This window comes from Melanostigma gelatinosum (genome assembly GCF_949748355.1).
Source record: "Melanostigma gelatinosum genome assembly, chromosome: 19".
NCBI lineage: Eukaryota > Metazoa > Chordata > Actinopteri > Perciformes > Zoarcidae > Melanostigma > Melanostigma gelatinosum.
The window spans coordinates 7,638,279-7,664,782 of record NC_136652.1 but is presented as its reverse complement, the minus strand read 5'-3'; the positions used below and the strand labels follow the sequence as shown (position 1 = coordinate 7,664,782).

The 26,504-nt window shown below is 42.8% G+C and overlaps 2 protein-coding genes across 3 annotated transcripts in view; one reads left to right on the top strand and one right to left on the bottom strand.

The window, feature by feature from the left end:
- Positions 1-776: 776 nt before the first annotated feature.
- plg (plasminogen) lies at positions 777-12,457 on the top strand (the record flags this gene model as incomplete). 2 transcript variants are annotated; one of them, XM_079290576.1, is made up of 19 exons in its annotated part: positions 777-825; positions 2,644-2,779; positions 2,883-2,989; positions 3,657-3,771; positions 3,862-4,001; positions 4,152-4,272; positions 4,420-4,538; positions 5,063-5,225; positions 5,339-5,463; positions 5,750-5,909; positions 6,843-7,036; positions 7,124-7,272; positions 7,502-7,595; positions 8,593-8,707; positions 10,148-10,222; positions 10,310-10,450; positions 11,191-11,297; positions 11,835-11,980; positions 12,296-12,457. In XM_079290576.1, 19 exons carry the CDS (start codon positions 777-779, stop codon positions 12,455-12,457), a joined length of 2,418 nt encoding a protein of 805 aa, XP_079146702.1. The 2 variants fall into 2 exon arrangements, with proteins under 2 accessions (XP_079146702.1, XP_079146701.1); XM_079290575.1 differs by having other exon boundaries at positions 6,843-7,272.
- Positions 12,458-12,846: 389 nt separating this feature from the next.
- Positions 12,847-26,504, bottom strand: part of LOC306793500 (solute carrier family 22 member 2-like) — a gene marked incomplete at its 5' end in the record, with an annotated part of 56,936 nt that continues 43,278 nt past the window's right edge. Inside the window, 11 exons of the mRNA XM_079291143.1 lie at positions 12,847-12,967; positions 13,421-13,520; positions 14,304-14,416; positions 15,041-15,149; positions 15,307-15,521; positions 15,600-15,700; positions 15,812-15,923; positions 16,417-16,585; positions 18,127-18,281; positions 18,500-18,603; positions 18,826-18,873. Of these exons, the coding sequence (XP_079147269.1) occupies positions 12,880-12,967; positions 13,421-13,520; positions 14,304-14,416; positions 15,041-15,149; positions 15,307-15,521; positions 15,600-15,700; positions 15,812-15,923; positions 16,417-16,585; positions 18,127-18,281; positions 18,500-18,603; positions 18,826-18,873 (1,314 nt within the window). The 3' untranslated portion in view covers positions 12,847-12,879. The remainder of the gene's footprint in view (positions 12,968-13,420; positions 13,521-14,303; positions 14,417-15,040; positions 15,150-15,306; positions 15,522-15,599; positions 15,701-15,811; positions 15,924-16,416; positions 16,586-18,126; positions 18,282-18,499; positions 18,604-18,825; positions 18,874-26,504) is intronic.

Sequence of the window (26,504 nt, the reverse complement as noted above, 5' to 3'; positions counted from 1 at the left end):
ACACAGAGAACTCTCACCATTAACTTAATCAACTGAAATTGGCCCTAAAATTCAAGTTATTATAAAGACAGTGACACAAAGTTCCAGAATTGAACAGTAGTTACTCAGCCCTAAAACAAACCGAATGCAGGCGGTTTTGCAATCACATGTTTGCAGTTGAGGACATTGGTCCCTTTTTAGCAGAAGATTAACGATACATATTGATCTCATTTAAACCAGCTCTCATAGTATTCACCAGTAGACGGTATTACACATAACATGATAACATAGACACACGCTTTACAATTAAAGAACATGCAACCGTCTACTTATGTTATATTGAAAGTTTAAACGTTAAACAGGACATATTACCAGTGCAGTGATGAAGAGAAATTATTGCCATTTTGATAAGAAGCAAAAGCTCACATGATATCAAAAGAGGTCTAAGCTCATGAACAGTCCCCAAAAATGTATTGTAGCTGCAGAAAAGCAGCAGATTTGCTCGTAACGCCTCATGGGTGCATCTCTTCCTGCTCCCCAACTCATAACTCATAACTGCAAACAAGGAAAGAGTTGAATTGGCAGAGAGGATGAAACGATGTCACATTTAATGTTCCAAATTCTCACACAAACAAGGTTTTTGACCTGATGCTCCTTGCTCCTTGTTTGGCCAATGATTGACTACTGTTTGGGCTGTCCTGTTTATCTTCCCGACATGCTAAAAGGAGCCCAATAACATACCAGGAGATACCTCGGAGACTTCGTCGACTATGAGCTACTAGTATAAGGGCCTCACCATGGACCTGTACAAGCTAGCTTTCCTTCTGGCTGCCCTGATCTGCACTGGTAAGATATATTGGCATCTTTGAATAGTAACTAATAATAGTTCTACAATGATTTGATGCCATGAAATATTTTTTAAAAAGGACAATACTTCGTTGTGATAGTACCTCATCAGGAAAACCTTGTCCAAACTGATTCAATATCTTTTTTCAGTACTATTTGCATTATTCAAATCATGCCGGGGTCTAATAAGTAACAGGTCATATTATAATTATGAGATCACCACTTGATGTGGTTCCTAGCATGTTTTTTGCTTTCGTCAAAAAAGAGTAAAACATCTGTGCCACGATCGAAGAACTTTTAGGAACTTTTATTTCAGAGAAACGTTGTTTTGCTGGTCCACTTGAGCCAGCTCTTCAATTTCCAGAAGAACCTTTGGGGCCTGATATCAAATCTCCAGCAAACAGTTGGATATTTTGTGACAAAAAAGACGAGCGAGCTAAATGAGAAGACTGATATCACTCATGTCTCAAGCCACAGCTAGCAGGTGGGTAGCTTAGCTTAGCATGATGACTGAAGCTGAAGCTGAAACTGAAGTTTCCCCCGCTTCCATATTTAATGCTAAGCTAACCTAATTTTCGTGCAAAAAAAACCGTATTACTCGTTTCATATAAGCCTTGAAACTATCTCTCAAAATGTCGAAACTATTGCTTTAAGCCGTTTTGCATGAACTTTTTTTGACTCACATTTTTTAATTACTCATATTCTGTTTTGTGTTACTAACGATGCCATTTTAACAAAGTCAGACCAACAACATGACTTCTCAAGGTTACATTTCTCTGCTCTTGTGCTGTTTGAACAGTCATCGGGGGGAAATGTGTTTCACTGAGTCCTCTTACACAATTCAACGGTCACGACCCTCAAACTGATGCACTTTAGAGCGCTGGCCTGATGGTGATTAAATGTCCATCCCAGAAACCTAATCTAAACCTAAATGTATGTTTTGAATCACAAATTTCTAGATTAGAATGAAATGATAAAACTGCATATATATACTGGATGTATAAGTTGCCGTAAGGTAAGGACAGCTTAGTCTCGCAATCACAATATTTGTAATTTAGTCAACACTGGTTTTCCCGGAACACTTGCAAATATGATGACGCAATTTCTGGCTGTTACTCAATGGTAAATGGTAGATGGACCGCAGTTTTGAACATGTTATTATCTCTCCTATTTTGAAAGTATAGCCCATGTGTATACTTATAAAGTGTGCATACATTTTTGTGGTTTTACATAGTTTTTCCTTCTTTATTTAAACTCGTATTTCATAATGTTGAATGCCAATAACTTGTGTTCAATACAGGAACTACAGTAATACCTTGTGCTACTTTTTTTTAATTTTTACTATTTTCTTTTACTATTATTCGATTCATTATTTGTTTATTATATGTATATATATATTTATATTATTACATTATTATGTATTTATTTATATATATATATATTTATTTATTTATATATCTATATATATATTTATTTATATATACATATATATATTTATATATATTTATTTATATATATTTATGTATTTATTTATTTATATGTATATATATTTATATTATTACATTATTATTTATTTATTTATATATATATATAATATTCATGTATTTTGGTGGGGGGGGGGGTTACAATTCATCCTTTATTTTACATGTCTTTCATATGAACGTGCAGCGTTGTTATATTTGTTTATATGAATACATGTACTGTTGTATTACCTCATTCATAAAACCTGAAACCAACCTTGAGCTCAGATGACATTAATGACAATTAACGGGCTGTATATCTAAAAGTAAATGAATATTTCTTTGTCTCTGATTTCAGTGAGTGGTACTGAGGTGGACGGCTACGCTAAAACTGAAGGAGCATGGCTTCTCTCGCTGCAGAGAAGACAGTACTCATCAAACACTGTGGCTGAGTGTGCCGCCAAATGTGACGCTGAAACAACCCTCACATGCAGGTAAGGTCACGCTTTATTTTTAAGAATCCAACTTTTCCCTTTAATTCACAATCTAACTTTTGAGGCTTGGCATCCCGACCTGACACCTGCTGTGTTTCCACAGGGCTTTCATGTACGTTGAAAAGGACCAAGAGTGTTGGACAGCAGCAGCAAACTCCAAAACAGAGATTATCATGCGAAGAAGTAGCGCAGCATTATATGAAAAAAAAGGCAAGTCCTATTGTTCATTAGTATAAGTAGCCACGTCTTTTTTATTTCATTCGTGTCCTGTCTTTGTGTCCTATGAACTGTGACACATAGGTCTACACACACTGCTCCAGTTTAGATTCTACATGATATTTAGTATCCATTGCATTGTGGTTTAGGGTTTAGCACATGTTGCATGATCAGCGATGATGACAATGTATGCAAACGCAGTGAAGAGGTGTCGCAGATTGAACACTACTTCAACAAAAAACACACATTACTTCAGTGGGATCAGATGAATTCACTCCAGGAATTGTCTGATAAATGTGTCCACCAGATAAGAATTAGATTATTGTACCCTGCTGCGCATTATACAGTGACTGCTACGGAAGTATGTGTGCTCACACTACCAGTTTGATTCCTTCTCAAAAGCTTATTCTCAACATTTCAACTTTATTCTCCAAATAGTATTTCGACTTCATTTTCAAAATACAGATTTTTTTTCTCTTCTTCGTGGCACCAATACTAAAAGCTCGACCTTATTCTTCACATTTAGACTCTATGCTAGAAATGCAAAAATAAATACAAATTCTTCCTCCTCTCATGTTTTTCCTTATGCCGTGCACTAACACTCTTCCATACAATGCTGATAGTGTCCGTTGGTGTATATCTATTTTTTTGTTTCGTCTAGGATACCTCCTGGAGTGTGTAAATGGATTAGGAACTGATTACAGAGGAACAAATAGCAAAACAAAAACAAAAAAGACGTGTCAGAGATGGGTAGCAAAATACCCACACAGGCCTAAGTATGTATTTCCATATCATCCTCTTACTTTACACATCAAATCGTATGCTTCCTTTCGTATACATAACTTTTCTCAATGTGTCTGCTGCAGCTTCACACCGGAGGACCACCCACGAGCAGACCTGGAGTCTAACTTCTGCAGAAACCCTGACGATGACAGCGGGGGACCCTGGTGTTACACCACCGACCCCGACACCCGCTGGGAACACTGCAATGTAACCAGCTGCACTGGTAACATTCATTCATTCTGTGTCTTTGGTTTGTTTGTGTGTGCTATTAATGACGCTTAGGCACAAATCTAGTCTCCCGCTATTTCACGGTCCATCATCTAATTTGAGTGTCGAAATTACGTGTGATGTGTCTCTGCTTGCTCCATTACAGAGGAGTGTATGCACTGCAGTGGTGAGGACTACAGAGGCAAAGTCTTAACTACAGAAAACGGCTACACCTGCCAGCGCTGGGACTCCCAGAAACCTCACAACCATGGCTACAACCCCAGCGTGTAAGACCACAAACAGCACATCAATCACCCAACCACAAGCAGGATTTGATGACATTCAATCAATCAAAAAAGACATCTTTCAGAAGCTGAACCTTGTTTCCTTTGTCCTAAAGCTGTATTCTATCTTTCCATTGATGCTTCCTCTAGTCTTCCAGAGAAATATCTTGAGGAGAACTACTGCAGAAACCCAGATGGAGACCCCAAACCGTGGTGCTTCACCACCAGCCTCTCCAAACGATGGGACTTCTGCTCCATACCCCGCTGCAGTAAGTCCTCCTGTTTAATATGTTTCCTTTACTTCTGCCCTATTTCACCATTGTAACAGCTGAAATACATGGCCGACATGTATTTACAAGCATGGCAAGTAGAATTGCAACTTTTGAGAACCAGAGATATACAGTATATGTATACTTGCCCTTTAATCTGCCGTGGTACCTGTGAGCAAGATGTTTGACCACTACCTGCTGCGTCGCACTGGCGAACCGACCCTGCACCGCAACCTGAGGAACAAAAGAATATATCAGATTGAAGAAAAATTCTAATGTTTACATTTATATTGTTACAGTGTCATTATTTCACACAATTTCAACGTGAAACAGATTATCACAGAGGTCCTAAATGATGGTAAAAACACAGCTGCTCAGATACATCCTCTAATTGTTGATAATCATGTAACACATAAGTCATTCCTATTTTTGCAGTTTTTCAGTGTCATTGTTCTTGTAATTATTTAAAACACTGCTGCTCCTGTTGCTTCATGTGAGATCTAACCAGTCCATCTCATCTTCAGCGTCCGAGCCTCCCACCGTCGTCCCAGAGCTGACTTGTGCCACCGGGGAAGGTGGAGCGTACCGAGGCACCATCGCTGTGACGGAATCTGGCAAAAGCTGCCAGAGCTGGTCGGCACAGACGCCACAGAAACACAACCGCTCGCCAGACAACTACCCCTGCAAGTAAGAGCGGCAACAGGAAAATGATTTTTCATGAATGAAGGACCTTTGGCATGATACTTTCATCGTTGGGTTTACCTGTGTGTTCATCGTTATTACCGTCTGTTGTTTTTCAGGGGCCTGGATAGCAACTACTGTCGTAACCCAGACAACGAGAGGATGCCCTGGTGTTACACCACTGACCCTGAGACGCGCTGGGAGTACTGCAAGGTGCCGAGCTGTGGGGACGCAGCCGGACCAAGTACGACACAGATCAATGATGATGATGTTAACTTCAGGAACAGCTGCTCTTGATTCAGAAAATGTTGCAAAGCTGAGCAGTTGTACGATGGAAACATGATTTATATAAATGCTCATCAGTGTCCTGTAATCTGAGCATGTACTTTAAAGAAAGAGTAATGCAAAGGAAGGATAAAATACTTTTATGAGTTGATTTCTCATGCAATTACAATAATGTTAATGACAGTGCTGATGGATAAACACCAGAGAGCGTCAATGAATCAGTCTGACTTCTCATCGTGCTGCAGATGAGCCAGTGATCCCCCCAGAGGAGGAAGACTGTTATGAGGGGAACGGGTCAAGTTACCGTGGCGTAACATCAGAGTCCATCAGTGGAAAAAGATGTCAAAGCTGGAGCGCCATGACTCCTCACAACCACCAAAAAACTCCACAGCACTTCCCCAAAGGGTGAGCATCAAATAGAGACTTCTAGTACATTTTATATCTAAAAATGCAGATATTACCCCTTTTTGACCCTCATTTTCCATGTTCACTAGGCCTGAACATTTCAGGCAACGTAGTTCGTATCAACCTCATGAAAGCTCGAGTTCAGAGTAGAATTTGGGTATTTGGTCATAGCAAGCTACACATTACCATACAATCCATCTGGTGAGGCAACCTCCACCTCACTAGTTATAGATAGCGGCAGGCATGACGTGTTTTTGGGCCAACCCGGAAATTTCCATCGCCCTGGTTCCCTCAACAGAAAGCCAATGGGATTTTTCCATTCGATTTTGAATTGCTGCAGAAAATAAGTTCTGTGGCAAACAATTCATAAAACTTAAACGTTTTGTCGAGCAAGACAAGCTTTACAATTTTTGAAGCAAGAATGCAATCGGCAGAATGGGAAAGTTATTGTTAGGCAGTCAACACCACGGTCACATGACTTCACATCACCACTATTAAGCTAAAGGGGAAAATGTGTTGAAGTGATGAGGTTTAGTCTCACTTAGCCACTTGTTAGCAACCGACTTTTTTTAAGACACATTAAAGCTTCAAATTTGACGAGAGGGGAATTTACTTTGATTTCGTAGAACAAAACTTAAAAATGTCTTCCGCTTGTATTAACCAGAGACCTTATTTCAGGCATCTGAACAAAAACCGATTCAACAAACCAATCAACTTTTAGACGTGTAGAAGTGCCGAACTCATTTACGGGATTTAGGACTTACTCCTGCAGCAGTCTTTAGCCACTAAAGTCTGAGGCAAATCCTGCCAATATTGTATATAACACAAACAAGGCAACAGATAGTTTCAGGTTTGATTCTGGAAGTAGAATATAAAACCTAGTAGCATATTGGTTACTGCTGACCTGAAGTTCCAGGTTTTCTCTTTCAACAGAGACCTCAGGAGGAATCTGTGCAGGAATCCGGACGGAGACAGAGCTCCCTGGTGTTACACTACGGACCCCAGTGTCCGCTGGGAGTACTGCAACTTGGAGAGATGCTCCACTAATGCTTCGGGAAGTAACCCCACACCCAGACCTCCGAATCCCCAGGGCCCGTCAACCCCCACCCAGACCCCACCACAGAGTGGTAAATTCTTCTTAACTGGGCATTTGTCCGATTTTTATCTCGTTTTATCCTATTTTTGTCCACACATTCTGTCTTTTGCTGTGTTAGACTGTAAGACTGGAAATGGAGCTGCATACCGGGGTTCAACCTCCATCACCGTTCTGGGTGTGACCTGCCAGGCCTGGAGTGCTCAGAGCCCTCACCAACACACCAGCTTCACCGCACAAAGTCACCCCACTGGGGGTCTGGTGGGCAATGTAAGTGTGTGCATTCCTGTATGAACCATTTTGAATCGTCAACTTTCGCAGTGATGACATTTCACTCTGGACTGCGCGCGGGCAGACTGTCAGACCCTGCTGCAGTAGAATGACAGGATTTCTTTTGTCCACAGGGAGTGCACTGTTGCTCTTAGTAGCTGAAATGATAAAGGAGGGTAATCATTTGTGTTTTTAGTTAAAAGATTCTGTCCTTGTGCGACACAAACAGAAATGCAGAAACCCAGATGGCGATGTGAACGGGCCGTGGTGCTACACTACTGACAGGGACAAGAAATGGGACTACTGCCAGATCCCCGACTGTGGTATGTGAACGCTAATAGTGAGGATGACAGTAGGTTGGTCTGTCGGTAGAAATGTGTCCATCGTCCATCCATCCATTATCTTCCACTTATCCGAGACCGGGTTGCGGGGGCAGCAGGCTTAGCGGGGTATTCCAGATGTCCCTCTCCCCAGCAACGCTTTCCAGCTCTTCCTGGGGAACCCTGAGGCGTTCCCAGGCCAGATATAAAATCTCTCCATCATGCCATTAAACTGGTGCAAACATTCATTGTCTCCAGAGGATACTGACTTTTGTAATCCCATTGATTTGTCATTTATTGCCACCAAAAGGTCAAAATATTGTTATCCTCATTCTTGTCAGCATCGGAAGTACTTCATACATGTCATCATGTTAATGTTAGCATTCTAAAAATGCAAAAAAAAGTTAAACAACAAAACTGCCTTGGTTGTCAATCAACAAGAAAAGGATGCGGTCCTGACCTGAACCCCAGTGGACCCGATTAGCTGTCCACAGTCTCGTGTTGCCCACTCGGCTGCCTGGTCCGACCAGCCCAGCTCAGGTCCACTCTCGTCCTCTTCTCATTGACATGAAGTCAGACACAAGTCTGGAACCAATCAACTATTTCAAATAACAACTTGTGAAGGTGACACTTTAGAATAGATGAGTAATGAGCAACATATAATCTATTTCAGTTTTGGGAATAATTAATCAATTAGATGACATCACCTTTGTTCTTGAGAAATTTGTAACAAATGTATCTTTTGACACTTTATAAGTTCAGCAGAGCTCGGAAAAGTGTAAGTTAGACTGATGAAAGCTGATTCAACTTAGAAAATGTAGAGGCGTGTCTTGCATGCTAAGATGGCAACGGTAAAGAGGATAAACTGTTTTGATTTATCGTGGCTTTTCTGGCTCCACCCTCAGGTCATACCTTTTTCCAATGGCTGTTAACTTTTTCGTCTTTTTGAATGATACCAATTCAAACGTATGAATTCCTGACCGTGAACTTTATTTTGCAGCTGGATTGAAATGTGGGACGCCGGTCATCAAACCAAAGCGCTGCTTTGGTCGGATCGTAGGAGGCTGCGTGTCTAAAGCGTACTCGTGGCCCTGGCAAATCAGCCTCCGGACCAAGTGAGTAGAATAATACCGAATTATGATCCCAAGGCTTGTACGACATTTGCGATATATCAGAAAAGTGTATGTGAAACTGGCTTCTTTTTATTTTTTTTTTAAAGAAGATGCAAAACGTGACCTAGCCCCAGTTTGACCCCATGTATTGGCACACATGTGGTCACAAGAATAACAATTTTTTTTATTCAGCAGAATATATTTTTTTCCATTCAAATCGTTTGAAGAGTCTTTAAGGATTCTTGAAATACATTTAAAACAGCGGTAAATGTTTTTAAAACGACCTCCTGGGTTCTTCAGACATTGCCTCTGTGACCGGAATGTGTGCGAATACATGGGAGGCGCAAGCTGGGGCTAAAAATAACCAATATTTAAAAAATGGGACTTTGGTATTTAGATATTGGAAAATCTTAATTGATTTTAATTAGCAAAATAAAACCCATATTTCACAGAGCGTGACCGTCTTTTATTAGTGTCAAAATCACCAAACCCAGTGAACCCAGTTACAAGTCTGCTGAATGGGTTTTTCTTCAACAGTTCAAGTCAAATCGATTAGACTTGTGAATTGATGCAGCTTAAATGGATAGTTTGTCATGTCTTGTCCTGCTCCTTAGGTTGTGTTTCCTTTTATTTTGACATTTCATTATTTCCTGTTTTATTTTGTGTTACTCACCTCTCCTCTCGTATCAGATATGTCACTTCCTGCCCTTGTGTGTTTTCCCCGCCTTTGTGATTGTCTACCCCGCCCCAGATTGGATCCTCATCCTCACCTCCCCTGTGTGTTCATTCTGTGCGATGCCCTGTCTCTGTGCCAGTTCATCTTTGTCCATCTTCCATCTTCCAGCAATATTCCCAGTGTTAGTCTTCCTGGTTTTTCTGATCTCTGCCTGATATTCTAGACTTTGTTTTTTCGTCTCATCCTTGCCTGCTTTGTTTACCTTATTGCCTGAAGGATCTCCTGTTTACCGAACCTGTTTGATATGTAAAGACTGCACCTGATCCTGCTCTCTGGGTCGTGCATTTGAGTCAGTTTTTCTTTGTGGGTTTACCCCCGTATTAACATCGTTTGTAGCATGAGGTGACGTTGGTGTTAGTTTGTATTTATTACAAGTCACACGAACACAAACAAACTAACCGATCGAGGCGGGGGTTGACCAGCAACTCTGGTATTCTGTGAGGTAAAATTACGTTTTTCGTCCACTGTACGCTGACTATGCATAAGTCTCATACAACCCCACTTTGTAACATCCTAATTATCCCTTTAAAGGCAGGTTGATCCAACAGCCTGTTAAAGGATAGAAAGGTGCATCGTTACATTACTGCCTTGGAATAAATAAAGTACATAAACAAGATCCAACTATTGAAATCACGGATTAAAAAAGATCATCTTATATCTCTCTTTTGTCCCACTTGAATACATTTCTGTGTGTCTCTTTCTACCAGCACGGGGATACATTTCTGTGGAGGAACTCTGATTGCCCCTCAGTGGGTCCTTACTGCGGCACATTGCCTGGAGAGGTCAGAAGAATGTTTTTTTTTTTTTAAACCACACATCTAAAGACCAACAACTAGTTGGTGTATTTATAGATGTGCTGTGTACTGTAGGTCCAAACGGCCTGCGGCCTACAAGGTGCTCCTGGGTGTCCACACAGAGAGAGCCAATGAGGCGTCCAAACAAGAGAAGAACCTGAACAAACTGATACTGGGACCCAATGGAGCCGACATCGCTCTGCTCAAGCTGGAGAGGTGAGTCTGCCTACAGTCACACTCGTTCAGCTAGTACAACCATCCTTCCTTCACTCACTATTGCTACGCGGTGGTGGAAAGTTACCGGTTTTGAGGTATGTTGAGTATTTACATTTTTTACTGTACTTCTATTCTAACCCACTACAGTTTCGAGGCAAATATTGTACTTTTTACTCCACAAGAAAATAATTCACAGTCACGATATTGGCGCGATTTCTATAACAAATTTGACAGCAAAAAATGAATAATAATAATCAGTCAAATTCATCTTTAGTTTCGTTTGTTGTGCGTTTGGTCTCTTTTTTTATATTACACTCAAAAAATCAGAGTGAAGAGTCTGTAACCATAACTGTACATATGAAATAATTTAAGAGGTGCAGGATTATTCACACAATATTATCACTTGTGTGTTATTAACATGATATCAATATTTCCTTATTTAAATATCACAGTTATCGTCAATATCAGTATATCACAACACCCCTAAAATGAATAAAATAACCCAAACCTTTACCAGCAGCAACTATAAAGCGATGAACATATTATTGCATCAATATTATCATCTAATAATATCATATACATTCTTCTAAAATGGGCTATACTGCATGATAACGTGACGCTCATACTTCAACTACAACATGTTGAATGCATTACTTGTGCTTGTCACAGAGTACTTCTACACTGTGGTGTTGTTATTTTTAAGTAGAAGATCTGAGTACGGACTTCATTTGTGCTTTCAGCCCGGCACTAATAAATGACAAAGTCCTGCCAGTTTGTCTGCCAGAGAAGGACTACATTGTTCCCAGTGGAACTGAGTGTTATGTTACCGGATGGGGTGAAACTCAAGGTACGTAACAGTACGTCGTTCGTGTGTGTGTGTGTGTGTGTGTGTGCTCTTGTACTACTATGTCATTGAGAGGACTAGTTCGAGAGTAGGGTTGTTTTTAAAAGTGAGTAGAATTTCCGCATTTGTTGTTTTTTGCTTAAAGACTAAAATAAGAGTAAACAGACAGTATTTTTCTCTTAAATCAAGTTAAAAGCCTTCAGTGACTAATAGGTCACTCTACCGATTCTTTAAGGCAAGGACTGTTTTCAGATCTTCATCAATTTTGTAGTGTAGAAAGGTGACAAATAATAGAAGCCCAATAATCAAATTATTTCATATACAAGCCAAAGTTAACATATTTTATCTTGTGTTGCTTTTTATGCCTCGGGAATGCCTTGTGCAATATTCTTCCAATTTGGCACAAACTTCCACTTGCAAAGAAAGACTGAAGAGAAGGTCAAAGGTCACTGTGACCTCGCAAAACGCGCTTTTTTGTACACTGCAACTAGATGCACTAGATATTCTGAACCTGAATAAATGTGTGGCGGTGTGTTGCAGGTACGGGGGGTGAGGGCGTCCTGAAGGAAACTGGATTCCCTGTGATCGAGAACAAGATCTGCAATCGTCCGTCGTACCTGAACGGCAGAGTCAAAGACCACGAGATGTGTGCCGGTAACATCGAGGGAGGAACAGACAGCTGCCAGGTACGAAACCCACAAACTAAATTATGGATACTGGGGAAGATTTCTAGAAAAACTGTATCGTAGGTTTGGGTGGTATTACCTCATAAATACAGACGCGATGTAGCGCACAGCACGCGCCACCAGAGGGAAGTCTCCACTGGCAGAGTTGGCAGCTAAACTAAGAAAGATGGCGTCTTTTAGAAATATATCTTGGATTATTTGTAAATATCTCGATCGGTTGGTGGATATGCATTTTCCATATCAGTGTCACTTGTAGATCAATAAATGTTCTGGCAGCAGTTGAACTGAGAACCATGACATTTGTTCTCCCTGCAGGGTGACAGCGGCGGCCCTCTGGTGTGCAACTCCCAGAACAGGTACCTCCTGCAGGGTGTGACATCATGGGGCCTGGGCTGTGCCAATGCCATGAAGCCCGGCGTCTACGCCCGAGTCTCCAAGTTTGTCGAGTGGATCGACAGAACCATCAAAGCCAATTGATGAGAAACAGTCAGAAAGCGACGGTTCGTTGTGCTTTTTGAAGATACTTTAATGTGCGGGAACTGTTCTGCCCCAGCACGACTACTTAAGTTCGTCTGGTAGTATCTGATATGAACAGGTGTTTCTGTGGTGGAAACATAATAAGCAGATCAATGTTCCTGCTTTGTTTTCTGTAAGAGTTGAACAATAAAAGTGAATGTAAAAGAAAATTGAGAAGTCATGATTTAAAGAAAATGTTTGTAAAAAAAAAAAAAAAAAACTTTTGTTGTATCATCACAGTGAATAAGTCCACACACACACACACACACACACACACACACACACACACACACACACACACACACACACACACACACACACACACACACACACACACACACACACACACACACACACACACACATCTACGTGCACTCAGTCAGTCATACAGTTGTTGCTTCCATTTCGTTTGTCAGGTCTGTTTTTAAAGGTTTCTCCATTTGTTGGTCCTCCACCACATCCTCTTTTTTCCTGGGAACAAAAACACACATATAATTAATAATTAATAGAAAACACTGACGTTGCATTAATTCATACCTGTCAAATTTGATTCCGGTGAATCACTCATTAAGATTTTATTATATTCAGACAATTGTTCTTACACTCAATGGTACATTTAATTCATTGACATGTAAGCCCTTTGCAGGTTTACTCTAAAATTAAGCATCAGTTACTTCATTAAATGACAACTATAAAAAAACAAGTTTGTCAGTGGTGTAAAGTAAATCAAGAAAATGTACTTGCAGTTTTAAAGTACTACAGTATTCGTTCAGCTAATCAGCTAATATCATGTGTTGCTATTTATGTCACTACCTAACAAAACACTTGTTGGTCCAATAACATCACACACTTAATAATCGAACACTCTCGCTGTGTTGTGTTGAGTGATGAAACGTTTTGGGAGTGTTGGGAGAGATTTCTCACCGGTTAGGAAACTCAACATCATCAATGGTCTCAGGGAGAGGAACTCCTCTGGTTTCAGGCAGGAGCAACACCAAACCTCCAGCTATCAACGCGACCACCCCTGTGTAAATGACAACCTTTAGGCTGGGTTGCACCAACAAGGATTCATTTCTAAACCTGATTGAATCATGGTTTAACTGCAAATCATGTTGCACCAAACTTCAAAACGAGCTTAAATCTGCTGTCATCGGAACTTTGAATTCTAATTTAAAATGTTATTCAGACAGCAACTCTAAACTTACACTTCAGGAGGTTTATCTTTAAAATAATCAAGTACCACAAAGATATTTAAGGGACAGACTTAAGCTAATTGAGTTCATGATGTTTTGTTATCTTCTATCTTTTGGCCATATTGACTCAATAATTCAGCCGACAAGTTTTTCTCAAAGGATGAAAAAAAGGATGCGCATCACAGGATAATAAGAATAAAATCCATCAGTTGCAATCAACTAATAGATTAAGTCTGTTACCAGAGAAATAGATCTACTGAATGTAATGGTCAATTTGAAATGAATCATTTTGTGTAGGGGCAGTACGATAAGCAATAACATCTCAATCTTGTCCTCCACAATTGATATGATCAGAGTCGGCATTAGCCTGATGACGGGATTCCTTGGGCCACCAGTGCACAGCAGTGTTAAAATGTGCAAGGCCACAATAAATAACTCGTAATTAATAATGTCAGAAACCCTAGAACTGTAGGGCACAAAGGAGGCTCCAAATAAATTGTTTATTTCGCTTTTTCTTTTTTCATGGCAACGTTACGATCTGCAAGATGAAAGAGAAAAGTATACAAATACATGTATCCCCCTCCGCTCACGTTTGTGGCGGTGTCACAACCTACCGAAGATGATGAGCGGCAGCTCCAGCCAGATGACCGCCAGTCTGTAGAGCAGGAGGGGAGCTACGATGCCTCCGACGTCACACAGACTGGAACAAACTGACATGCCCAGGTTCCTGTATTTTGTGAATCCAATTAACCAACATTTAGCAATGACACTGTAAATTCCAGCAACCCGTTCTTACTCGCAACTCGCCAAATACCGCCGCTTGGTCGGTGTCCCTCGGAGTCCGATAGCGACGCACCCTTCAGCTACTGTATTTGATGCTCCGGGCTTTCAACTCACTCCACTGTAAACCCACATGCGTCATTACTAGAATCTCAGAGCACTTGCGATAGTGTAAAAAGTGAGAAAGTCTGCGTAGGGATGTGGGGTCACACAGGTCAAACAAACACAGAACTTTCACCCAGGAGATCCCTGTTAGTGTCCCATGTGACACCAAGTCCATGTTTACTTATTTTACCAAAATTGTGTATTACGTAACTTCCGTTCTTTAGTCACGCCAGTTATGTAACAAGCTTACTTATTTTACGTTAGAAACCCCAACCACAATCTTTTCCTCAGCCTAACCAAGTAGTTTTGCAGTAAACCTTAAGCCTACTTTGGAAGTTTACTTTGAAAGATGCAAAAACTTGACATGCCATTCCAAATCTGACACTAGACGACGAGTTGGGAGTGAGAACGTGTTGATACCAGAGCTGCTGTGTCGTGAATGTGGAGTGTGTCAGTCTGACCTCACCTGACGTATGTCGGGTAGAGCTCGGTGTTAACAAACACCACCATCTCAAAGGCCATGGTGATCCCCAGCCGACCGATGCAGGCCACCACCGTCTTGAACCAGAACATGTCTGAGGCACGGAGACAAAAGAGCATTTACAGGATCGTGTGCATATTTTTTTTTGTTTTCTAGATAGAACATCTGTGCTGACTTTTATTAGATGTATAATGATGCAGGTCTTTGGCATTATCTTGTGGTTCTTTCCACTGACAAAGGGTAATTCTCACTGTCAGGGATTAAGGCGGTGATGAAGCAGGCGGCTCCGGCTATGATGTTGGCGGAGGCGAAGGGAATGCGCCTGCCGATACGTTTGATGGTGAAGAGGATGAGGAAGGCAGCAGGGAACTCCACCAGGCCAGAGATGAGGAAGTTGATGTAGACGTTTCCTCCTGCGATCCCCACCCGCATGATGAGGCCTTGATAAACCATAGCGGTGGTGAACCTGAAAGAGGAACCAGAATATTCAATGTCAGCTACATTTTTTTGGTCAAACAAACCCGTGATTTCAGATGAGTCTCACCAGATGAACATGAGGATGAAAGTGTGTTTTCTCATGTTTGGTGTTCTGACCAGGTCCAACAGAGAGGCAGAGGGCGAGTCACCCTCCTCGTCGGTCAGAGTCTGAAACAAGTAATCTTGATCCAGTTGTGACACGAAATTAGTACATTCGAACTAAGTATCTGGACAAGTATTTGTGTTTCCTTTCTTGAGAATTGAGATGTATCTATTTACCACAGTGTTGTTGAGTTTCCTCTTGTTCTCCTTAGCCATAGCTTTAGTGATCTCCAGAGCTCTGAAAGTCTTGTTCTGAGAGATGAGCCACCTCGGAGACTCTGGGATAAACCTGAGGCACAAAACATTTGACGGATACAGAAATCTCAGAACCTGTTCAACAACACACCTGCTTGTAATGGACGATCTGAGCGTGGTCTCTTTCTCAGTCTAATGCGTTTCTTCACACCGGGGACACTGTGCGACAGCTCAAAACATCTCTGACATTGGACGACATGTTCAACATTGACATCTTTTTTTCGGAGCAGGTGTGGGATAACAAAGAACATCTCTCACATGATTACCGGCAGCAAATCCAAGGTTGGAGCGCTCGTGATGAACAAATAATAGCAAGGTGATTTGTTCATTGTGATAAATTTGAGGAAAGACACTTGAGATTTAGTGAGAACCAAAAAAAACTAAAGCATGTGCTCTTACTTTACGGCTTTATTTTGACAAAGTGCATAAATACAGTCATTAAAGAGCGTGAGGGACAGGACTATGACGGCAACCAAATCTACCGCCAGGACTACATTTGATTCTGGAATGAATGTGAGCTTTCTCACCAGTAGTAGGACAGGAAGAGGACGAAGGGGACGGAGATGACGACCTGCAGCCAGCGCCAGTCAGTGATGAAGTAGGCCAGCAGAGGGAGGAGGAGGATGCCGACACTGTAGGACATCTGGTACAAAATGCCCACCGTCCGTCTGTACTCCACTCCAACTATCTCTGTGACTGACAAGAAGACAGGAAACATGTTAAAACTGAACTAATTTCACCGAATCGAAACCTGCATAGAGAAATGAATGATTTACAGATCTCTCTCAAAGACTATTAATAAACTATTTTTAGGCCTCTACTCGAAAATGGCATACCCATATTAAAGAGAGTGCAATTCTGTAACTACAAGGTCTATTTTAATAATTGTTGATGCTATAATGCAGATTGTGAGAATTGTTCAGATGGGTAAATATCGTGGATATCCTGCTGGTTAATATAGTACATGAAGATATTACACAGCTCAAATTGAAAATATTCAGGTTCGCCTGAAAAAAAAGCACTTTTATTGATATTATGTTTTTGAAATAATGCAGCTGAGAGCCAAAAAAACTCTCCCAAATCACAGCACAACCTATCAGTCGTCCCACAAAAAACGTTTGGCTGGGATAAAGTGAAGAATAAGAAAGGTTATACAGGCTTTAGTACAGAGAGGTCACGCGAGGTCGTCATTTTGGAACCAGCTTTTGCAGCTCTTACATTGTACTTTTATACGCTATATAACTATATATTTCACTTTTTTTATCACTCATATTATTCAATACATCCAAATACAGCCGTTTGGCATCATTTTGAGAGCCAGGGTCCTCTCAGAGCCTGTTTCTGGCTCTCATCCATGGGATTTTCTTGTCTGAATTCCAGTTGCTGTGTGTGTATGGAGGTCTAGCTCAGCCTATCATCGGTCGATTTCAGTCAATGAGCCCGCCTTCGACGCGTCAGAGTCTCAGGAAGGCGGTAGTCGAAGCCGGGTGTTGATTGACAGAACTGTCAGCCAGTAAAAATCCAAAAAGCGCCACGCATCCCCGAACGTAAAATTCCAGTCGCCAAAAGTCTGACGTTAGATTGAGCTTTCTACAGGAAACAGATGAGAAACAGACAGGATGTACTGAGCAACAACGTTTTTAGCCGCTAACCGGATTATTGTGCCGTTCTTTTCGTGATTCTTCATAAAGGTGAGGTGCTGGCTATGATTTGTTTCCGGTGAAGCGATGTGTTGTTCTGCTGTTCTTTGCACACAGCTTTGTACTGGTTTCACGGAGAGAAATTCCGAAGGTATCTCTGGATTCTGTGTCGAATTCTAATGCTCTGCGATGTGTTGATCGGCCGTGTACCCGTTAGCTTGTTGTTGGAATATCGAAGTGCAGTACATAGATCGCCGATTCGTGGCCAGAAATACGTGATATTGTGGTACATTTTCTAGTTGCTTATATTAGTAGTGTATAGTTGTGTTTGGAGTGTGTAAAAAGTGACTTATCTGATAGTGTTGCCCATATGTTGCTGTTTAATCCGGTATATAAAATGTATACATGCACAATATTCGCTCTCAATATGAGCATTTTTTGGACGATATTTTCTACCCCCCCCCCCCCCCCCCCCCTCTAAGCCCGAGAGCCCCAACTTTGGGGGCGTCGTGTACAAGAGAATTTAAGAATTCTACCGAATATGACTCGGAGTGTTTGTTAACTTCAGTTTGAGGAAACATAGAAAGTCATCATTACGCAGCACATATGCGGACACCCATCCTGCTTTGGCTCCGAAGCCAAAGATGCATCTCAACACCAGGATGGAGACGTAGTTCGGAGTCAAAGCCAGACCAATCCCTGCGATCGCGCTCAGTGAGTTGGACACCATGAAACTGCTCTTCCTCCCAAACCTGCAAAAAGAAAGAGATGAGGCCAGGATAAGAGACGCTTGAATGAACAGAATAGGGTAAAAAAAAAAGAAAATGTACTAATAGATGCTGCCATGTAAATCTAGACCAACCTGACTGTCAGCTCTCTGCCAAATACAACTGCGTTACTACTGATGGACGTGTAATTGTGGCCAATATGTGAGACTACAGGTGCTTGTGAAAATAATTCAATGCCTTACCTGTCAGCAAAGAAACCAAAAGCAAAGCTGCCAATAAGGAAGCCCAAATTGAGAGCAGACTGGTTCATGTCCACCCACCATCCATCTGAACACACCAGGTTAAACTGGGACCAAAAGGAAGACGGTTACATGTCTTTGTGCAAGATGTCTTTGTGTCTGTACAATGAAATATGAAAGGATTTACTTTGCACAGGATTGCCAAACTGCAATTTGCCCTACATGATGTGCGTCATTTTATTATTCATTGTGATATGTTTAGTGTTTTTTTTTGGTGATTGTAATCAACACAAATTTGCAACAGAAATGCATTCAATTTCTCCTCTCACCTCTGTGACAAAGGACTGCCGGCCTTCATACTGATACTCCCAGCCATTCTTTATAACATAAAAACAATACATAAACTGAAACATAATTTCAGAGACAAGGAGTAGACATAACTTTTAAAGAAACGAAAAACCCAAGGCCTCTTCACTGTACGGTGATTATGAAGCTGAGACTGGAAACTGTCTCTGTCCTATGATTACAAACTCCTCCTATTAGCACCTGCTGATCTCACGGTTTGTTCAGTCTGTGGAGAAAACCTGCTCACAGCCAATAAATAGTCTGGAACACATAGCCCTGTGTATATAGGCACATTTTTGTCTTTGTACATATTTTTTATGTCCAACCATGAGCTCTATGAGCCCCTCCAATCCGGCTTCAGACTCCAACACAGCACGGAGACCGCCCTCATTAAGATCATCAACGATCTCCTCATTGCTGCTGACTCTGGCCGCCTCAGCATCCTCATCCTCCTGGACCTCTCTGCAGCATTTGACACTGTCTCCCATACCATCCTCCTCAACCGCCTATCTGACCTTCTAGGGGTCACTGGCACCGCCCTCTCCTGGTTTTCATCCTACCTCCATAACAGGGAACAGTTTGTTTCCATCAACGGCTCTATTTCCCCCCTAGCCCCAGTCAATCATGGCGTGCCCCAAGGCTCTGTGCTTGGCCCCCTCCTCTTCACCATCTACATGCTCCCCCTCGGCAAGATCATCCGCCATCACGGACTGAACTTCCACTGCTATGCTGATGACACTCAAATCTATCTCAGTACTACTCCATCCTCCCAGTTCCCCCCTCAGTCCCTTGTCAACTGCCTGCATGAAATAAAAACCTGGATGTCATCAAATCTCCTCAAACTCAACACCAAGAAGACAGAGCTCATGGTTGTGGCACCCAAGGCGCTGCTCCGGAAGGTTGGTGACTTCATCCTCGAGGTTGACGGCTGCTCCATCTCCCCATCTCCTGAAGTCCGCAACCTGGGTGTCATCCTGGACTCCACCCTTTCCTTCAAGTCCCACATCAAGTCCGTCACCAAAACTGCCTTTTTCCATCTCCGGAACATTGCCAGACTCCGACCGTCACTCTCGGAGTCTGTTGCTGAAACCCTGGTCCATGCATTTGTCACCTCCCGCTTGGACTACTGCAATGGTGTCCTGTTCGGGGTACCCAACAAAACCCTGGACAGGCTCCAGTATGTACAAAACTCTGCCGCCAGGGTTCTCACGCACACAAAGCCCTGGCAGCACATCACCCCCACCCTCATCAACCTCCACTGGCTCCTGGTCAAGTCCCGCATCTCATACAAGATCCTCCTCCTCACCTACAAGTCCCTCCGTGCCCATGCCCCCCAGTACCTATCGGACCTCCTCCGCCCACATGCCCCTCCCCGGAACCTGCGGTCTTCAGACTCTGGCCTGCTTGCCACCACCCGCACTAAACTACGAACCTTCGGGGACAGAGCTTTCAGTGTGGCAGCCCCCACCCTCTGGAACTCTCTCCCTGCAGCGATCCGCAACATCTCCACTCTGGACGCCTTCAAAAGGGCCCTCAAGTCCCATCTGTTTGCCAAGGCTTTCGGCCCCTAGTTTACTTGTTCTGTTTTTCTGACTGTTTGTCTAAACTGTTTTTGTCTAACTGTTACTCTTGTAAAGCGGCCTTGGGTCCCCTGAAAGGCGCTATATAAATTAAAGTTATTATTAGGGCCCGAGCACCGACGTAGTCGGAGCGGAGGACCTATTGAATTTCGAATGTTTATTATTAGGGCCCGAGCACCGACGTAGTCGGAGCGGAGGACCTATTGAAACCGTAATGTTTATTAGGGCCCGAGCACCGACGTAGTCGGAGCGGAGGACCTATTGAATTTCGAATGTTTATTATTATTATTCTTATTATTTTATGTGTTTCGTCGCAAAAAGGAGGTGCTTGGGATATTGGGAATGTTGTGAAATTTGGCACGCAAGCCAGAATTTGCGAAAATTGCAGTCTGATTGGGGTGTCCAGCTGCAGTATGAAATATTGGCTCGCTAGCGCCCCCTATTGAGTAGCCCCGACATCAGGATTCACCCAGCTGTATGAAAGTTGGTAGTTATGTGGAACGTGATGAGACGCACCAAAAATCCTCTTGGCCGTTTTCTCTAAACCAAACAGGAAGTCGGCCATTTTTGCTTTTATGACGTTTTTTGACCGTTTCAAGGCGTCATACTTTAACGAACTCCTCCCAGAGATTTGACCCGATTGACTTCAGATTCGGCGAGTCTGCTCTTGAGACCTTGACAGTGAAAAGTTACTCAAAGATCAAAAAGTTATCGAACTATGTGGCCGTGGCGTGGCGTCAAAGAAACACCATTCGCCACGAAACAGGAAGTTGTTGTAACTCGGCCGTACATTGTCGAATCTGCTCAAAGTCTCTCATATGTCATAACATCCTGACCCGGAACACATCTGTATGATAATTTTGAATCAAACTGATAGCGCCACCTAGTGGCAACCGGAAGTTGTACGCTGCGTACTTTGACATCCTGCTCCTAACAGATTAATCAGATCCCTCTCAAATGTTGTCATACAAGCCTTAAGACCTTGATAATGCTTCGTTGTGAAGATTGTAAGAAGTTACTGAAGGGCGGCGACGTGGCGGCTCGGCGAATTTCGATCCTTCGCCATGAACGAATAAACTGATGTATCTCGACTCCACATCATCAGATCTTTCCCAGATTTCACGTGTTTGATTAGACTCCAGGCCTGAAGACATATCCAGGCCAATTTTGAATCATAGTCATAGCGCCACCTACTGGTAACAGGAAGTTAAAGTCTTTATACTTTGGCTTGTTTCTCTTAGTAGGTAAATCAAATCAATATCAAATTTCATCCACACAAATACAAGAAGTTCATAATGCCAGATCATGAAGCTTTTGATGTTTCGTCGAACGCCGTTGCCGTGGCGATGCAGTCTTCGCCGTTAACAACGAAGGTCATTTTGAGAGGCTAAAAATGCTCGAAACATAAGCAAACTTGGCAAGTAGATTACAAGGCCGAAATGTAGTTACAGAATCAGATTTTATTGGTTCAGAGTGGCAAATCGGCTCAATAGCGCCCCCTACAAAATTTCGACGAAGCAGCCCTCGCAGTACGTTTGACCTAGATGTATGAACTGTCGTAGGAACATGTATCGCATATGGACTTCAATAAAAGTCTCTTGGGGCTATGCTCTAAACCCAACCGGAAGTCAGCCATTTTGCATTTTTTATGAATTTCTCATGTCGTTTTTGTCATTTCCAGGCGCTGCACTTTAACGAACTCCTCCTAGGGAATTCATCAGATCAACTTCAAATTTGGTCGGTACAGTCTAAAGACCATTGTGATGAAAAGTTACTCAAACCTTGTTGTTTCGTGAAAAGCTGTTGCCGTGGCGACGCATCCTTCGCCGTTAACAACGAAGGTCATTTTGAGAGGCTAAAAATGCTCGAAACATAACCAAACTTGGCAAGTAGATTACAAGGCCGAAATGTAGTTATGGAATATGATTTTATTGGTTCAGAGTGGCAAATCGGCTCAATAGCGCCCCCTACAAAATTTCAACGAAGCAGCCCTCGCAGTACGTTTCACCTAGATGTATGAAATTTGGTAGGAACATGTATCACATATGGACTTCAATAAAAGTCTCTTGGGGCCATGCTCTAAACCTGCATGCAGTGTCTGACGGTCACAGAACTGAATGGCAGCATCAGCCAGAGTCCTCGCGCCGTCCGACGGTCGCGGACGTTCTCGGCCGCGCAGGCCGGAGTCCCGCCGGCACCCCGACGTGCATATTGCGAGGGCCCGCCCATCGCTGCTCGCAGCTTTAATTAGGGCCCGAGCACCGACGTAGTCGGAGCGGAGGACCTATTGAAACCGTAATGTTTATTATTATTATTATTATTATTTTACCAGTTTGATGGCAAAAAGGAGGTGCTTGGGCTATTGGGAATGTTGTGAAATTTGGCACGCAAGCCAGAATTTGCGAAAATTGCAGTCTGATTGGGGTGTCCAGCTGCGGTATGAAATATTGGCTCGCTAGCGCCCCCTATTGAGTAGCCCCAACATCAGGATTCACCCAGCTGTATGAAAGTTGGTAGTTATGTGGAACGTGATGAGACGCACCAAAAATCCTCTTGGAAGTTTTCTCTAAACCAAACAGGAAGTCGGCCATTTTTACTTTTATGACGTTTTTTGACCGTTTCAAGGCGTCATACTTTAACGAACTCCTCCCAGAGATTTGACCCGATTGACTTCAGATTCGGCTAGTCTGCTCTTGAGACCTTGGCAGTGAAAAGTTACTCAAAGATCAAAAAGTTATCGAACGATGTGGCCGTGGCGTGGCGTCAAAGAAACACCATTCGCCACGAAACAGGAAGTTGTTGTAACTCGGCCGTACATTGTCGAATCTGCTCCAAATCTCTCATATGTCATAACATCCTGACCCGGAACACATCTATATGATAATTTTGAATCATAGTGATAGCGCCACCTAGTGGCAACCGGAGGTTGTACGCTGCGTACTTTCACATCCTGCTCCTCACAGATTAATCAGATCCCTCTCAAATCTTGTCAAACAAGCCTTAAGACCTTGATAATGCTTCATTGTGAAGATTGTAAGAAGTTACTGAAGGGCGGCGACGTGGCGGCTCGGCGAATTTCGATCCTTCGCCATGAACGAATAAACTGATGTAACTCGACTCCACATCATCAGATCTTTACCAGATGTCATGTGTTTGATTAGACTCCAGGCCTGAAGACATATGCATGCCAATTTTGAATCATAGTCATAGCGCCACCTACTGGTAACAGGAAGTTAAAGTCTTTATACTTTGGCTTGTTTCTCTTAGTAGGTAAATCAAATCAATATCAAATTTGTTCCACACAAATACAAGAAGTTCATAATGCCAGATCATGACGCTTTTGATGTTTCGTCAAACGCCGTTGCCGTGGCGATGCAGTCTTCGCCGTTAACAACGAAGGTCATTTTGAGAGGCTAAAAATGCTCGAAACATAAGCAAACTTGGCATACACATTTAAAGGCCAAAATGTAGTTGTATAATATGATTTTATTGGTTCAGAGTGGCAAATCGGCTCAATAGCGCCCCCTACAAAATTTCAACGAAGCAGCCCTCGCAGTACGTTTCACCTAGATGTATGAAATTTGGTAGGAACATGTATCACATATGGACTTAAATAAAAGTATATTGGGGCCATGCTCTGAACCTGCATGCAGTGTCTGACGGTCACAGAACTGAATGGCAGCATCAACCAGAGTCCTCGCGCCGTCCGACGGTCGCGGACGTTCTCGGCCGTGCAGGCCGGAGTCCCGCCGGCACCCCGACGTGCATGCACCCCGACGTGCATATAGCGAGGGCCCGCTCATCGCTGCTCGCAGCTTTAATTATTATTATTTTACCAGTTTGATGGCAAAAAGGAGGTGCTTGGGATATTGGGAAGTCTGTGAAATTTGGCACGCAAGCCAGAATTTGCGAAAATTGCAGTCTGATTGGGGTGTCCAGCTGCGGTATGAAATATTGGCTCGCTAGCGCCCCCTATTGAGTAGCCCCAACATCAGGATTCACCCAGCTGTATGAAATTTGGTAGGTATGTGGAACGTGATGAGACGCACAAAAAATCCTCTTGGCCGTTTTCTCTAAACCAAACAGGAAGTCGGCCATTTTTGCTTTTATGACGTTTTTTGACCGTTTCAAGGCGTCATACTTTAACGAACTCCTCCCAGAGATTTGACCCGATTGACTTCAGATTCGGCTAGTCTGCTCTTGAGACCTTGGCAGTGAAAAGTTACTCAAAGATCAAAAAGTTATCGAACTATGTGGCCGTGGCGTGGCGTCAAAGAAACACCATTCGCCACGAAACAGGAAGTTGTTGTAACTCGGCCGTACATTGTCGAATCTGCTCCAAATCTCTCATATGTCATAACATCCTGACCCGGAACACATCTATATGATAATTTAGAATCATAGTGATAGCGCCACCTAGTGGCAACCGGAAGTTGTACGCTGCGTACTTTGACATCCTGCTCCTCACAGATTAATCAGATCCCTCTCAAATGTTGTCAAACAAGCCTTAAGACCTTGATAATGCTTCATTGTGAAGATTGTAAGAAGTTACTGAAGGGCGGCGACGTGGCGGCTCGGCGAATTTCGATCCTTCGCCATGAACGAATAAACTGATGTAACTCGACTCCACATCATCAGATCTTTACCAGATTTCACGTGTTTGATTAGACTCCAGGCCTGAAGACATATGCAGGCCAATTTTGACTCATAGTCATAGCGCCACCTACTGGTAACAGGAAGTCAAAGTCTTGATACTTTGGCTTGTTTCTCTCAGTAGGTAAATCAAATCAATATCAAATTTGTTCCACACAAATACAAGAAGTTCATAATGCCAGATCACGAAGTTTTTGATGTTTCGTCGAACGCCGTTGCCGTGAGGATGCAGTCTTCGCCGTTAACAACGAAGGTCATTTTGACAGGCTAAAAATGCTCGAAACATAAGCAAACTTGGCAAGTAGATTACAAGGCCGAAATGTAGTTAGGGAATATGATTTTATTGGTTCAGAGTGGCAAATCGGCTCAATAGCGCCCCCTACAAAATTTCGACGAAGGAGCCCTCGCAGTACGTTTGACCTAGATGTATGAAATTTGGTGGGAACATGTATCACATATGGACTTAAATAAAAGTATATTGGGGCCATGCTCTAAACCTGCATGCAGTGTCTGACGGTCACAGAACTAAATGGCAGCATCAGCCAGAGTCCTCGCGCCGTCCGACGGTCGCGGACGTTCTCGGCCGCGCAGGCCGGAGTCCCGCCGGCACCCCGACGTGCATATTGCGAGGGCCCGCCCATCGCTGCTCGCAGCTTTAATTAGGGCCCGAGCACCGACGTAGTCGGAGCGGAGGACCTATTGAATTTCGAATGTTTATTATTATTCTTATTAGGGCCCGAGCACCGACGTAGTCGGAGCGGAGGACCTATTGAAACCGTAATGTTTATTATTAGGGCCCGAGCACCGACGTAGTCGGAGCGGAGGACCTATTGAATTTCTAATGTTTATTAGGGCCCGAGCACCGACGTAGTCGGAGCGGAGGACCTATTGAATTTCGAATGTTTATTAGGGCCCGAGCACCGACGTAGTCGGAGCGGAGGACCTATTGAATTTCGAATGTTTATTATTATTCTTATTCTTATTCTTATTTTTAGTGTTTCGTCGCAAAAAGGAGGTGCTTGGGATATTGGGAATGTTGTGAAATTTGGCACGCAAGCCAGAATTTGCGAAAATTGCAGTCTGATTGGGGTGCCCAGCTGCGGTATGAAATATTGGCTCGCTAGCGCCCCCTATTGAGTAGCCCCAACATCAGGTTTCACCCAGCTGTATGAAATTTTGTCGGTATGTGGAACGTGATGAGACGCACAAAAAATCCTCTTGGCCGTTTTCTCTAAACCAAACAGGAAGTCGGCCATTTTTACTTTTATGACGTTTTTTGACCGTTTCAAGGCGTCATACTTTAACGAACTCCTCCCAGAGATTTGACCCGATTGACTTCAGATTCGGCTAGTCTGCTCTTGAGACCTTGGCAGTGAAAAGTTACTCAAAGATCAAAAAGTTATCGAACTATGTGGCCGTGGCGTGGCGTC